The sequence below is a fragment of the Halichoerus grypus genome, chromosome 6 (assembly GCF_964656455.1).
Source record: "Halichoerus grypus chromosome 6, mHalGry1.hap1.1, whole genome shotgun sequence".
NCBI lineage: Eukaryota > Metazoa > Chordata > Mammalia > Carnivora > Phocidae > Halichoerus > Halichoerus grypus.
Genome location: NC_135717.1, coordinates 159,180,550 through 159,195,090, shown reverse-complemented (window position 1 = coordinate 159,195,090; position 14,541 = coordinate 159,180,550). Strand labels below are relative to the sequence as shown.

Here is a 14,541-nt window from a genome sequence, read left to right as displayed (position 1 = left end):
CATTCAATGGTTAAGAGCCTGCTTCCTGGTTCACAGGAGGCCGTCTTGTGTCCTCAAGCAGAAGGGGTAAGGAAGCTCTCTGGGTCTCTTTTATAAGGCACGAAGCCCATTTGGGAGAGCTCTTCCTTCCAAAGAACCTGCCTCCAAATACCATCACACTGGGGATTACGTTTCAACATATGATTTTGGGGAGGATGCAAACATTGTTTATGCCAGAAGGCCAGACTACATTTGCAGATGGCCAATAACATTACCTTCACTTAGTCTGCCATGTTTTTAAGAATCCCTGAGGGATGAAGGACACCAGGAGGACACAAAAAGGGCAATGGTACAAATCAAATAGGGTAGGCTCCAGGAAGCTCTCGGCCTCGACTGAAGATAGCCCATGTAGTCTAGGAAGCTCTCCTGGGTCATGGTAATACAGATGGGATATGTATGAACCTGCCAAGCAGGAAGTTAAGAAACAGGGTTTCCTTCTTCATTCCTGATGGAATGTTGAGAACAAACCATAGCTTTCAAGTCCTGGTTCCTCTCTGGATTTATTTGCTAGTCTCTATCCTTTATCAAAATCTTTTTCTTTTCTTTTTCTCCAATTGTTCCAGCCTGGTCTTAGCTGGGCTAGTTCAAGGGAAGAGGAAGTCTTGTTTCGAAGTTGGGCCAGAGAGTGGTAACAAGGCAAGAGCACCTTCTTGTGGCTGAGTAGCAGGTAGCAAGAAACGTTAGCTCCTGGATCTACCCCAGGGGAGAAATGCCAGGAAATGCTTTGTGAAGTATAAGCTTTGGAGTTCTCTTATCATTAAGGTAGGTCTTTTTTTCCTTAGATCATTTCTTTAGCACCACAGGGTTACAGACCATGAGGTCTGAAGTGCAAAGAAAATAGTTTTTTTAAAATCATGAATGTATTTTAGCATGAAGACTATCATATGCAATTTTGTTGTCACTAAAGCCATCAGATATGTTAGAGTGGTATTTTTTTTTGCCTTAGTGTATGACAGGAAAACAATATTTAAATCAATATAGGTCAAATAATCTCTACTAGCATTGTTTATCTAAAAGTGTTGCATAAACAATAGTAAGAGCAAGGACATTTCGTCTGTACTTTCAAATGGGGCTCGATCATTTACAAGTCGTTCACTGGCAGCTTTTTTTCACCAAGTCTGTACAGATTATAATCTATTTAATAAAAGATTAGAAACAATGAAGTTAATTGTTTTTTCCTCTCCAGCATTTGCTTTAAGAGAAAAATCTTGAAATTGGTAGGGATTTCTGATGCCAGGGAATCATGAAATGTAAGAGAATATTTAGCAATCAGGGTGGCTTAGCTCATGATAATCAGCATATGGACAATTATAATTTGCATTCCAGTTACTGAAGCTGAGAAAGCCTTGCTCAGGTTGAACATACGGTGAGTAGAAGATCTCTTTTTCTAAGAAATAAGATGGAGAGAGTCTTTGGAGAATGGCTTCACTGAATTGGTAAGTTAGCTTTCTTCGGATTTTGGTGATTTCCCCAGTTCTTCCATAATTCCTCAGTGCTCTGGCCATTTTCTGGTAAGTCATGGTCTTCCGATTGCCTTTTCTTTTCCCCCAAAGTTGGGCAAGTTTTTCTTTGTTTTTTGACACAAACTGAAAGATGCCTTTGGTTTTATCTACCCACTGAATACAAGATGCCATCTCAGGATTACACAGGGATTCATGAAGGTATTCGAACAGTCGGAGCTTCTTCCTGCCTAAAATTGAGAAAAACAATGTCATACTCCACATGGCTATGCACAAGGAAACAGCCTCAAGAAGGGTTTGTTGAGTGCCTACTAAATTCAAAGCTGCATTGGGACTTGAAAGTCAGAGCTCTGTTTGGCCTAACTGAAGTTTCAGTTGGACCTTGCTTTGTTGGGGATGTTGTAAAAATTTTTGTACTGTCCTTCACTGGAAAAGGAAAGCCTGGTGCCTTTTTATCCAAGTCTGCCATCTGTCAGGTGGTCTTTCTTCACCATTAAATCTTGAACTACTAGTTCTATGTCGTATGTTAGAACAACGAAACTGAGCAAAATGAACTGCAAAGTTTAGTGGTTTTAAATAAAGAGAAGCCTCAAAAGCCATTTTCAGAAAGCAAATCATTTGAAAAGGCTTTATTCAAATAGTCAAGTCAAATGAGGTAAGGAATGTGAAAGTATTTTATAAAATGCAAAATAGTATTCAAATATAAAGTAATATGAGTAAAATTAATAACAAAGACTTAGGTAAAAAAAAAAACTGGTCTACATAGTTATGCAAAAAATAAAGAATAGAAAAAACTGGAGTGGAAATGCCACCTTCATTGCCATCTTCATGACATTTTGACATCATTTATGAGCAATGACAACGGGCATTGTGGTTATTTTTCATTGCTGTGAAATAAAATGGTACCACCAGAGTTTATCTCTTTAGGAATACAGCCCTATATTTCAGAATGTCTAGACAGAAAACTTCAAGAGGATTTGTTGTGATTTTTGTTAAGTTGATTGGATGTCTTTGGCCTAACATAGAACAAAGGGGACAGCCCATTTTGTGACTTCTGAATTGGCCTGTAAATATGATGCCTTACCAGATCTATCAGTAGCTAACACATTCATGGCCAAATTCCCTTTTCCCCTAGAGAGAGTGGAATAGTGGATTCCCAAACTGCTTTGAACAGTCTCTGGGGAGTAATACTCTTGCATCAGTCATCATTCATCCTAAAACCTCAAAGGTTTTTAAGATTATCTTTTTGTGGTTGTATTATCTCGAAATTACAAATTGAGAAATGAAAGGGACTTACCAAAAAACACATCATCAATTAAAAGTCACAGCCTTAAACTTTGTCTCTTATCCAGTGGTCAAATCAATGATAATGGATCCTCACCTTTTAAAATTTGTTCTCAGTTTTGAAAAAATATTTCAATTTTTATTAAAATATGATGTGGGGCTCCTGGGTGGATTAGTTGTTAAGCATCTGCCTTCGGCTCAGGTCATGATCCCAGGGTCCTGGGATCGAGCCACACATTGGGCTCCCTGCTCCTCAGGAAGCCTGCTTCTCCCTCTCCCACTCCCCTTGCTTGTGTTCCCTCTCTCGCTGTCTGTCAAATAAATAAAATCTTAAAAAAAAAAAAAGTATGATGTGCTCAGAGTAAAAGATTCAAACAAAAGCACAAAATGAAAGTAAAATTCCAGTCTATTCTACTACATATTTTAAAAAATTAAAAAAATTTGAATATAAACATACACACATCCTTTAAAAATACCAGTGGTGGGACACCTGGGTGGCTCAGTCGGTTAAGCGCCTGCCTTCAGTTCAGGTAATGATCCCAGAGTCCTGGGATCAAGTCCCACATCAGGCTCCTTGCTTAGCACGGAGCCTGCTTCTCCCTCTCTCTCCCTCTGCTTGTGCTCTCTGTCAAATAAATAAAATCTTTAAAAAAATAAATAAAAATACCAGTGGTATCATATTATTTTGCAGTTTTTTTCAGTAATTAATATATCTTAAATCAGAGAACAATACAGAAATTAGCTATAGATGGGTAAAATACCCAGCTGTTGAAGTAACAACAGTTACTTCCGGGACTTAACTTGGGAAGAAAGAAGGAACACTTCAACTTTAAATAATGTGCATTATTACTTTTAAATCATGGAATTAAAAAGGATTAAAACAAACAATTTACTTTAGAGGGGTTTTTTTTGTTTAAGATTTTTATTTATTTGACAGAGAGAGAAAGCACAAGCAGGGGGGAGCGGCAGGCAGAGGGAGAGGGGGAAGCAGGCTCCTCGCCAAACGGGAGCCTAATGCGGGACTCGATCCCAGGACCCCAGGATCGTGACCGGAGCTGAAGGCAGCCGCTTAATCGACCGAGCCACGCAGGCACCCTAGAGTTCTTTCTTTATCAACGCATTAAGATATGCCTTCTTGCCTTTTAACAACTATGTGTTCTGTTTTATGCATGTACTATTTTTCTCTGGATAATGAATCCCCAAATAATTTTGAAATTTCATTCTGTTTCAAATGTATCCCTGTTTCAGGTGGAAGATGAAACTTTAAAAACAGAAAATGGTGGGTGATATGGCCCATACTGGCAAAGCTTTACAACATAAAACATCAATGAAAAGATAGACTTTACATCCTGGAGTTTATAGTTAGTTAAAAAAATAATAGTAATAGTGACAAGCTAAACACTTGGACTGAGGTAGAAGTGTTATTCTTCTTATATTAAATTACTACTAGTAACAGTTCAATATTCAATACCAATATTCAGTGATACAGATTTATTTTACGTGTGTGATTTTATGCATTATTCTTTGCTGGATTAGATTATTGCTGAATATTTAGAATTTTGTTCTAGGATACAGTATTCTAGGATGCAGATATAGGAACAAAACTAATTTTCAAAAAAAATATTCATTGAAAATAATTTAGAAATTATGATATGAAAAAAATTTCATTGTAAAATTATGATGCATCTTACACATCTCTGTACCTTATACACAGACAGATGCAGTAGGTAAGTTCCATTCTTTTCCTTCAACAAACAACATTGCAAGGAACATCCTAATGTGTATAGTACACACACACACACACCCCCTATGGTCTCTTGAGAAATTATCCAGTGCCAGGCTATGAGTGTAATGCTTTACATGGACTTTCTCATTTAATTTTTACAGCAATCTTACAATGTTTGTACAATTATCATTATTTGTTCTTTGAATGAGGACACTGTGGTACAAAAAGTTAAGTGATCTTCCCAGGCTCGCACAATTAATCCAGAATTCACACTCAGTCACTCAGTTACATAGTCCCTAAGAGTCGAAAGATAAATTTAAGTCTTTGGTAGTTATTGCCAAATTGCCTTACAAAACTTTGTACCAATTTACACTCCCTCCAACAGCACATGTGCCCGTGTGTGGCCCACAACACAGCCATCAGAGGCTACTATCCTGCTTTATCACTTTGCTCACTGTTAGGTGAGATCACCACCATCTTCAATTTATGAAATCAAGGTTTCAAATTTATGAAATATTGAAATTATTATGAAACTTCATTTGCAGGAAACTTAATGGAGAAGACAACTTCTATACTAAGGCCTTCATGATTAGGGTTAAGACTGCTAAAACAACTTATGGAAAAGTTCCCCTTTCTATACCCCAAATATAGACACATTATTCTTGAATATAGATTTATTTGAGTGAAGTGATACTTTGCAGCTTCACATTTTTATGAAACAATAGGAAGGCTCACCCAAGATGAATGACTTGGAGTGGTTCAGTCTGTCAGAGGTAAATTATTCTTAATCACAATACTATAATATTTTGCAAATGCAGTTCTAAACTCAGATATGAAATCCCTTTAAAGTTGATTTGAAGAAGATTTGGTTCTTTTACCTGTAAAGAGAGTGATGGATCCACATACCTTTTCCTCCCTTTTGATGGAGAACAGCAGGTTGTACCAGTTGGTTTTCAGGGATATTTGGCAGAGATTGATGAGTATTTCCTTCAAAATAGAGGTCCGCAGCACTGTTCTATATAAATAATGCAGCAGGATGTTAAGTGGGACTTTCCATGTGGCCCCCAGTTGATGGCTAAAGTCAAAAGCTGAGGACAAAAAGAGTGCTAAGCATCTCCCAAATTCTAAAAAGTATAATCCTCAACTGTAGCCAGATATCTCCCAGGGCAGAACTAGCCTCAAACCCACATAGAGAGAGGACCAAGGGATGGAAGGTACTCTTTGGCTTTGTGAAGACTTTCATATCATCCCTTCCCTGGAAGAAAGAAGAGGGGGTTGCTTCCTTCCTTCTCCCTAAAAATACCAGGAAGAAAATTTTAAAGAATTATCAGTACAAAATTGAAGTGCCAGCAAAAAGGGGAAGAAGATGGGCTTCCATTCCTCTGTTGGATGCCCATCTGGGAAAGAGGAGACAAGAGAAAGATGACAGTCAAGGGAGGGCAGAGCCAAGAGATGGGACAGGAGGAAGCAGCCTGAGCTGTTACCATTACATATGGCAAGGATATGTAGGTCTCCATGGGTTAATTCGACAAAGATGGACTTGAGACACCTTACCATACCCCCTAAGAGACTTCCCAGCAGGCAAGGAGTCCCCCCCAGCCACAAGAGGCTGTGATATATACTGGGGAGTGGGAGTTGAAGGGGAAGCAGGGTTGCCAGATTTAGCAAATAAAAATATCCGCATGCTGTATTTTACCTGGCAACCCTAAGTAAGGTAGAAGAGGTTAAGCTGGAACCCAAATTCCCTGTTCAAAGAAATGTCCTGCGGAGAGGCCTTAACAGAACAATTTAGAGGGTCAGGGAAAGGACATTTGACATAGCATGGTTGAAGGTAATGACTGAAGAAAAAAAAAAAGAAAAAAGAAAAAGCATTTCAAATTTACACCACACCACATGGCATTAAGAAATAAAATACAAGGGCGCCTGGGTGGTGCAGTCCATTAAGCGTCTTACTCTTGGTTTTGGCTCAGGTCATGATCTCAGGATCATGGGATTGAGCCCTGCATCAGGCTCTGTGCTGAGTGCAGAGTCTGCTTGAGTTTCTCTCTCCCTCTCCCTCTGCCCCTTGCCCAACTCACTCACTCTCTCTCTCTCAAATAAAGAAATAAATCTTTAAAAAAAGCAAAAGAAAATAATACAAAAGAACACATGAATGGAGAGATAGATGGTGGGGACACTTTGTTTGCAGGGAGCTATAACAATATCCATGAGTTGGTCCAAGACGTGTAGCTAGCTCTGAGCTTGGGAAGGGAAACAGCAGATTAATACAAGATTGTAGGTAAAGCCAGTGCAGGGGAAGTTTGGACTCTGCCCTATGGCTTATAGGGGAACCATACTTTTTTGCAATTTTCCAGGTGGACGAGAAGCAGTAATGTGAGAACCCTAAAAACACATCTTTCTAGAAGTCATTCAAACCCTCTGATGCTGGATGGAGAGCAATGACAGAGAGCAGTTTCCTTCTTGACAGCCTTGCTGAGGATCACGCATGTTGACTGTCAAATTCACAGCACTGATGTCTGTGAGTGTTCTCACAGTCACCGCTGCCTCTAAGCTGGGTTTCAGCAAGCTTACACCAAGTGGAAGGCAGGTATGAATAGGGAATTTGCCTGTTACTGGGAGATTGGTCTACTGGTACATGTACTCACTATCACTGTTCTCCAATTATAGACAGGTTCCTCTGTAGGCAGCACACCATAGCAGTTGGAATATCCTCTGACATGAGAGCAGTGGTTGATGAAAGCCAGGTAATTTTTGTAATCTAATTTAAAAACAGAAAAAGAAACTCCAAAAGTCAAAGTTTACAATTGCATGTGTGTGTGCAATGTGTATGATGTTTATATATGCATATATGCTTATATATGTGGTTGCTTCATCATGTGTTCTCTATCACTTTGCATTTCCCTACATTTATTGCATTATACTGGTTATCTTTTACATATCCCATTTCCCTTACTGGAGCACATGTTCCTTGCAAGCAGAGATCCCATGATTTCTTTTATCTTGGAACTTCCTGAAACACCCTGTGTAAACTCAATAGGCAAGATACCTGTATTTCACCTACACTATCTTTCACAGTCTATAGGGCAATGGGTGAGGAATAATAAGAATATTTACTCTCAAAAGAAAAGAATGTTCTTCTGAGTAGAATATCTCTTGTATGGAAGGTCTATAAGATAAAGTAGAATAACCAAAAAGCCCACTCTGAACAGTTAAAATTATCTATTAGAGGGCGCCTGGGTGGCTCAGTTGGTTGAGCGACTGCCTTCGGCTCAGGTCATGATCCTGGAGTCCCGGGATCGAGTCCCGCATCGGGCTCCCTGCTCAGCAGGGAGTCTGCTTCTCCCTCTGACCCTCCTCCCTCTCATGCTCTGTCTCTCATTCTCTCTCTCTCAAATAAATAAATAAAATCTTTAAAAAAAAAAAAAAATTATCTATTAGATAAATATCAACCAGTATGCTTAACAGCAAATAATTTTATGTGCTAGTATTCCTATGTGGAATGTCATTCTCTATATTCTTGCATTTTCATATGTGACACTTTAAATTTATGTAGGCTAGGTAACCCTGGAAGCTTTTTGCCTTTGTTAGAATAAACCCTAGATGCACTACATTAAAATGGTCTTCTCTGTTCTAATACGTCTGTGTGCCCAAGAAGCCATTTGATTACCACTAAAAGAAGGGACTGACATCTTTACCTGGGGAGTACTGAAGATCTCCGGTTGAATGTTGCCTCAGCACCTCAAAAGCATCCTCAAAGGCTTGTCCCAACTTGTCTTGTTCAACACAGGACTGCTGCAACAATGGCAGAACCCTCAAGTTATGAAATTATCAATTGAACTTAATCTTTCTGATATAAAGGAGGGTTTCTCACCCACGACACTATTGACACGTAAGATTAGGTAAGTCTTTGCTGCGAAGGGCTGTCCTGTGCATTGTAGAAAATCTAACAGCCATCAACAGATGAATGGATAAAGAAGATGTGGTATATATATACAATGGAATATTATGCAGCCATCAAAAGGAATGAGATCTTGCCATTTGCAACGACGTGGATGGAACTGGAGAGTATTATGCTGAACGAAATAAGTCAAACAGAGAAAGACATGTATCATATGACCTCACTGATATGAGGAATTCTTAATCTCAGGAAACAAACTGAGGGTTGCTGGAGGGGGGGGTGGGGTGGGAGGGATGGGGTGACTGGGTGATGGACACTGGGGAGGGTATGTGTTCTGGTAAGCACTGTGAATTGTGCAAGACTGTTGAATCTCAGATCTGTACCTCTGAAACAAATAATGCAATATATGTTAAGAAAGAAAAAAAGAAGAAGAAGAATGTAGCAGGAGGGGAAGAATGAAGGGGGGGAAATCGGAGGGGGAGAAGAACCATGAGAGACGATGGACTCTGAAAAACAAACTGAGGGTTCTAGAGGGGAGAGGGGTGGGAGGATGGGTTAGCCTGGTGATGGGTATTGAGGAGGGCACGTTCTGCATGGAGCACTGGGTGTTATGCACAAACAATGAATCATGGAACACTATATCTAAAACTAATGATGTAATGTATGGGGATTAACATAACAATAAAAAATTATATAATTAAAAAAAAAGAAGTAGAACATTAAAAAAAAAAAAAAGAAAAGAAAATCTAACAGCATCCCTGGTCTCTACCCACTCACTGGATGCCAGCAGCACTCTCTCAACCCTGGTTGAGATCCACTGCTCTATAATATACAATATTTAGAGAACAGTATTCATTCTATGGTATAGTATTTAACATTCTCATAAAATTTTAGTAAGGAGTTGTATAGCAGGAGACTGATTTGAAAGAGGGATCAAGAAAATACCTTTAATGAAACAATCTGAATCACTGCTTAAAATGGAATGCTCTTAATTTCAAAAGCATGTCCCCAAGATGTAAAATTAAACTTTTTTTTTTTTTTAAGATTTTAATGTATTTGAGACCCAGAGAAAGTGTGTGTGAGCGGGGAGGGACAAAGGGGGAGGGAGGAAGAATCTGAAGCAGACTCCATACTGAGCATGGAGCCTGAAGCGGGGCTGGATCCCACCACCGTTGAGACCATGACCCAAGCTAAAACCAGGAGTCGGACCCTTAACAGACTGAGCCACCCAGGTGCCCCCAAATTGAACTGTTTTGCAAACCATTTCATGCCCTTATAATCTAATCCATATATTTTATTTTCAAAATGGAGGACATTCATCCTTCAAAGAGGATGCTCATCCTCCAAAGAAGATTAAAATGCCAACTTACCATGCTTCATTAATATATTGACAATTCTGAAAAAGATTAATAAACAAAATTAATAGTGTATTAAATTTGCCTCTGAATTAAAAGATCTTACTCAAAGTATTTTCTGAAAATACCTTGTAGGAACCAAAAGTACCATCTGAAGTCTCTTTAATGAGTACACATTTTTCTTCTTATAAAATTGCCTACAAACTTTTTTTTTTGCTTTTCTATTATTACAAAACTTTTTAAATGTTAAAATAGCTAAAGAGAGTTAATTACCTAAACTGCTTAACTTATAAGAGAATATAAAAGTAACTCAGGAGAACACTTAAGTATTTCAAAATTCTTTTAAGAATTAAAGTATTTAAGGGGTGCCTGGCTGGCTGAGTCAGTAGAGCATGCGACTCTTGATCTTGGGGTTGTGAGTTTGAACACCACATTGGGTGTAAAGATTACTTAAAAATAAAATCTTTTCTGAAAATCAGAATCCTTTTTACCTTAGCATAGTTCTCCATTTATATTGGTGATTTCCTTTTTTTCCCCCCCAATCTTTCTGGTGTCAACCTACTGAGAATCTGGTGAAAGATAGGCTTTTTCTCTCTTGAAATGTGAATCTACATTACAAATAAAATTTACCCTATAAAACCCATCCATTGACTTTTTAAAATCCTAGGATAAGAACCCTGGTCTACTTTCTTATCCATGTAAGTTAGATATTGTTTTAAATAAACAGTGATAAAAACAAAACAAACATTAAATGGTTTTTAAAAGATGTAAGTTCTATAGAACTAAAAACAAATCTACATAACACGAAAGAGCATGTGGGGGGTCCAACACTGCTTATCATTTTATTTAGCACAAGCAACTGTTTACACAAGTTATCATTTACCCTGCAAACAGTGAGTTTACTCGTTAACACTGTAGAATACAAAGAGATGATATAATCTAACACACTATTACTATACATATCCATCAATATAATCATTACATCAATATAATATGTCAGCAGACACTGAAATTCTATTCTGCTCTTCAAAATCACTATGCCATGTCAGTTCAAAGAAAATATGAGAAAAAAAAATCCCTAAAAAAGGTAGGTAACTATGTAAGGTGATGCAAGTGTTAACTAATCTTATTGTGGTTATAATTTCGTAATATATTCGTATGTCAAATCATCACATTTTCCACCTTAAACTTGTATCTCAAAAAAGCTGGAAGACAACTTTCCAATGTGAGAGATGTTGAACATTTTAGCAAAAACTTAAGGGAAAAAAAGAAAGAAAACCCATAAATCACGCCTGGGCTATGATCCCTAATGATTATCATCAGTATATGTATTTTTAAAAAGCCATGTCAATGACTTTCAATTAACTATGCCTCAACTCATAAGCACCAAAACAAATGAGTGTTGTAGTTTGAATCGAATACTTAAATGCCTTTAACTAAAATACTCCACAAAATTATCACAACAATCACAACTCTTAAAAGTAGCAAACCCAAAGGGAAGAAAAAAGCTCAAAAACGCTATTGATCACTTCAATTGCTTAATATTTCTTGTATCTGAACAATCAATATGAGAAACATTCTTTAGGGCAAAGAAGAAAATTATCACAAGGTATTTTGAAAAACAGAGGCTAAACACTTACCAGGAAGACACTTCAACCCTTTACAAAGATGTTTCATTAATATCAGAATCGTTAAGACAGAACTGTCAAGAACTCACTGGCAGAGTTGCATTAAATAGCTGTTTTTAAGGAAGTGCTACAAAAGGGGATTTTTTTTAAAAGATACAGTGTACTCATGATGTCTATTTCACGATACAGCCAATAGACAACAGGGGCTATTATTTTGAAGAGACATGTTGAAGTTTATATCCCGTGGGCCAAAAGCATCCAAACAAACCCCATGATTCCCCGGCCCAGCCTAAATTGCAGAGCCTCTGGCCCCCCACAGACACACTGGAAACCTCTGACCTGCACAACTCTCGTTCATCCCTTTTTTGTTCCTGTTTTTCCCCCCTGATTCTAGACCCTATATTGCCTTTCTTGCCTGGACTGTAAACAACCTTCACTCTGGCCTTCCCAAATTGGCCTCTTTCCTCTCAAACCACTTCGCTCCTACTTATCGCCTTACTTAGAGATCTTAAAGGCGCAGGCTCTTGTCCTGGCATTTGAGGCTCCTCATCCCAACCTTAGCCTTATTTACCACCATTCATTTAGGAGCAGGAAATGGAATCCATTGCTATGGTCTTCCCTCCATACCTAAATCCAGCAGAGCTTCCCGAACAGTCAAGAATGGCTCATGCGTGGTGATCCGGGATACACTTGAAGTTGCTGATCTGCAGAGAGGTCCAGTTCTCTTATTTAGCTAGAAGTTCTACTGGAGATGGATTTTGGTGGCTTTGATGGAAATCATGGGGTGTACCCTCCACCTATAATGCTTCCTTCCCAGTCCATCCATCTGCCCCGTTACCCATTCCATTTTACCTGTCTTTCTGATCTAGTATCCACATGTACCAAGCAGAAATAACTTTCCCTTCTGAAACACGTGTCTGAACCACCCTTACCTAACTGCAAACTTCTACCATTTTAAAAGATACCACATTTCGCCAGGGGGAAAACCACCTAAGAATTTTTTGTAAACCTTTTGGGTGGGGAGAGAGATTTTCTGTTTTGCATTGTTGGAATCTGAGCTGACCTTTGATACGGGACTATTGTTCTAAACCATCTACTTTTTGGACCCAATTTGTTATGCAAATGTAAACACACATCCCCTCTTCTGAAATGTAGATGTTATAGTAACGACCATATAAAACTGTAATCACTAATGTTGATGAGGTTTTAATCTGTACCATTTCCATGTCTACGCCCTCCGCTTTGTTCCGTTTGATTCATTTATTTAACAAGTATGTATTTCTGAGCTTTTTTCTCTACTGGACAGTGTCCAGTGTCCTGGGACTATAACCCTGAACAAGTTCTAATAAGGAGAAATGATTTTTTTTTTTTTAAAGCAAACTACTCAAGTGTTAGATTATGAGTACTAAGAAAACGATAAGAGAAAGGTGATAGGGAGAGAGTATGGAGTCATGATGAATGGTCACGAAAATTCTCTGAGGAGAGAATGTGTGTGTGAGCTGAAATCTAACAATAAGAAAGAGTGAGCAAAAGAAATGCAGAGATGCAAAGAACCAGGGAAGTAGCTCCTGGCAGAGGAAGCAACAGGTGTAAAGAACCTTAAATAGAAATGAGTGTGGTTTAGTCAAGGCATAGGAAGAAAGCCATGGGGGGCTCAAGTAAAATGAGCCTAGGGGCTGAGAGGCAAAGTTAGAAAGTAGGAGGGAGGATCCAGAACAACCCATACATCAAGCCAGAAGAACCAAAAAATATATTTCAGAAGAATCAAAAAATTGCATGTGATAGTATTTGCCTGCTTAGCCCCATTTTACAGATGAGAAATATAAACCTAGGCTCAAAAAGGCTTCATGATTTTTCCTAAGGTCCAATTGCAAGTGAGAGATAGGTTGGGCTGGATCTAGATTTGGGTCTAGATGTGGGAGATAGGCTGGGCTGGGTCTAGATTTGGGTAATTTCATGAACATAATCTCAACCAACATGCTGGAGCCCTGTGTCTGCAGGTTAGGTTCCATTTGACCAGGGTTCTCAGTCCACATGGCAGCCTCTGTAACACTCAACAGATACTTATAGGAGTGCAGGCTTGGTACATATTTGAAATGAATGGAAAAATAAGTGAACTTGCTAAGCCAGTATTTTCCCAGCTGGTGTCTCCAGAGTTTTATTCTGCAAGATATTAATAAATGGACCCTTGAGTGGCAGCCAGGGTTGCTATGTAGAACTTCTTCAGTCAAGCTCAGTTTGTAGAGTAGGTGACTCTTGATCTTAGAGTTGAGTTCGAGCCCCACATTGGGGGGTAGATTGTACTTAAAAAAAATCTGGGCACCTGGGTAGTTCAGTCCATTAAGCTCTTAGTTCGGCTCAGGTCATGATCTCAGGATTGTGAGATCGAGCCCCGTGCACTCAGTGTGGAGTCTGCTTGACATTCTCCCTCTCCCTCTGCCTAAAATAAATAAATAAAATAAATCTTAAAAAAAAGTCTTTAAGAACTTCTTCAGCCAAAGCAATGAGCACACTGATGTTTTTTGACACAACCCAATATTATAGATGAGAAAACAGAAACATAGTTTGGTGTTCTTTGTAGGGCTAAGATGTAAAAACGCTTTCAGCAACTTGAAAAGATGATGCAAGTCCTTCTAGCATTTTAGAGGTCAAAGCTTCTATTCCTTGAGAATCTACTGAAAGCTGTTGAGTTCTGTCCCTAGGAAAATGCTATCAGCACACATTATCAGGCGACCCTCCAAGTAGGGCCAATAGACTCCAGTTTAGGAACTCCTGCTATATTGTATTTTCAAAGCCTTCTTATTTAGGGTCTAAGTACTTTTTTTTTTTTTAAGATTTTATTTATCCATCTGTCAGGGAGAGAGAGAGAGAACACAATTAGGGAGAGTGGCAGAAAGGGGGAGAAGCAGGCAAAGGGAGAAGCAGGCTCCCCACTGGGCAAGAAGCCCGATGTGGGACTCGATCCCAGGACCCTGGGATCATGACTTGAGTGGAAGGCAGACTCGCAACCGACTGAGCCACCCAGGCATCCCTAAGTACTTCTTAAGACATTTATACCCAATAGACAAACACATACACAGAACATCTTTATCGAGGTAGACATCAACGATTCCCTCAACACCAGAAGTGAGCTGAGTAACAGGGGCTCTAA

The 14,541-nt window shown here is 38.9% G+C and overlaps 1 protein-coding gene across 1 annotated transcript; it reads right to left on the bottom strand.

Annotated features, from left to right (window-relative positions):
- Positions 1–530: 530 nt before the first annotated feature.
- SPIC (Spi-C transcription factor) lies at positions 531–11,460 on the bottom strand. Its single transcript, XM_036123345.2, has 6 exons — positions 11,403–11,460; positions 9,778–9,803; positions 8,205–8,301; positions 7,155–7,267; positions 5,416–5,524; positions 531–1,729 (listed from the first exon to the last, which is right to left on the bottom strand). The coding sequence occupies exons 2-6, from the start codon at positions 9,778–9,780 to the stop codon at positions 1,302–1,304; spliced, it is 750 nt and encodes a 249-aa protein (XP_035979238.1). The 5' UTR covers positions 9,781–9,803; positions 11,403–11,460; the 3' UTR covers positions 531–1,301.
- Positions 11,461–14,541: the final 3,081 nt, after the last annotated feature.

What these genes read in the sequence shown, in the direction of transcription:
- SPIC (XM_036123345.2), bottom strand. An exon ending in AGATCTTCAGTACTCCCCAG is followed by an intron (nt 7,268 to 8,204) that starts GTAAAGATGTCA and finishes TTTTTAAATTAG; the next exon opens with ATTACAAAAATTACCTGGCT. An exon ending in ATAATTGGAGAACAGTGATA is followed by an intron (nt 5,525 to 7,154) that starts GTGAGTACATGT and finishes TTATTTATATAG; the next exon opens with AACAGTGCTGCGGACCTCTA.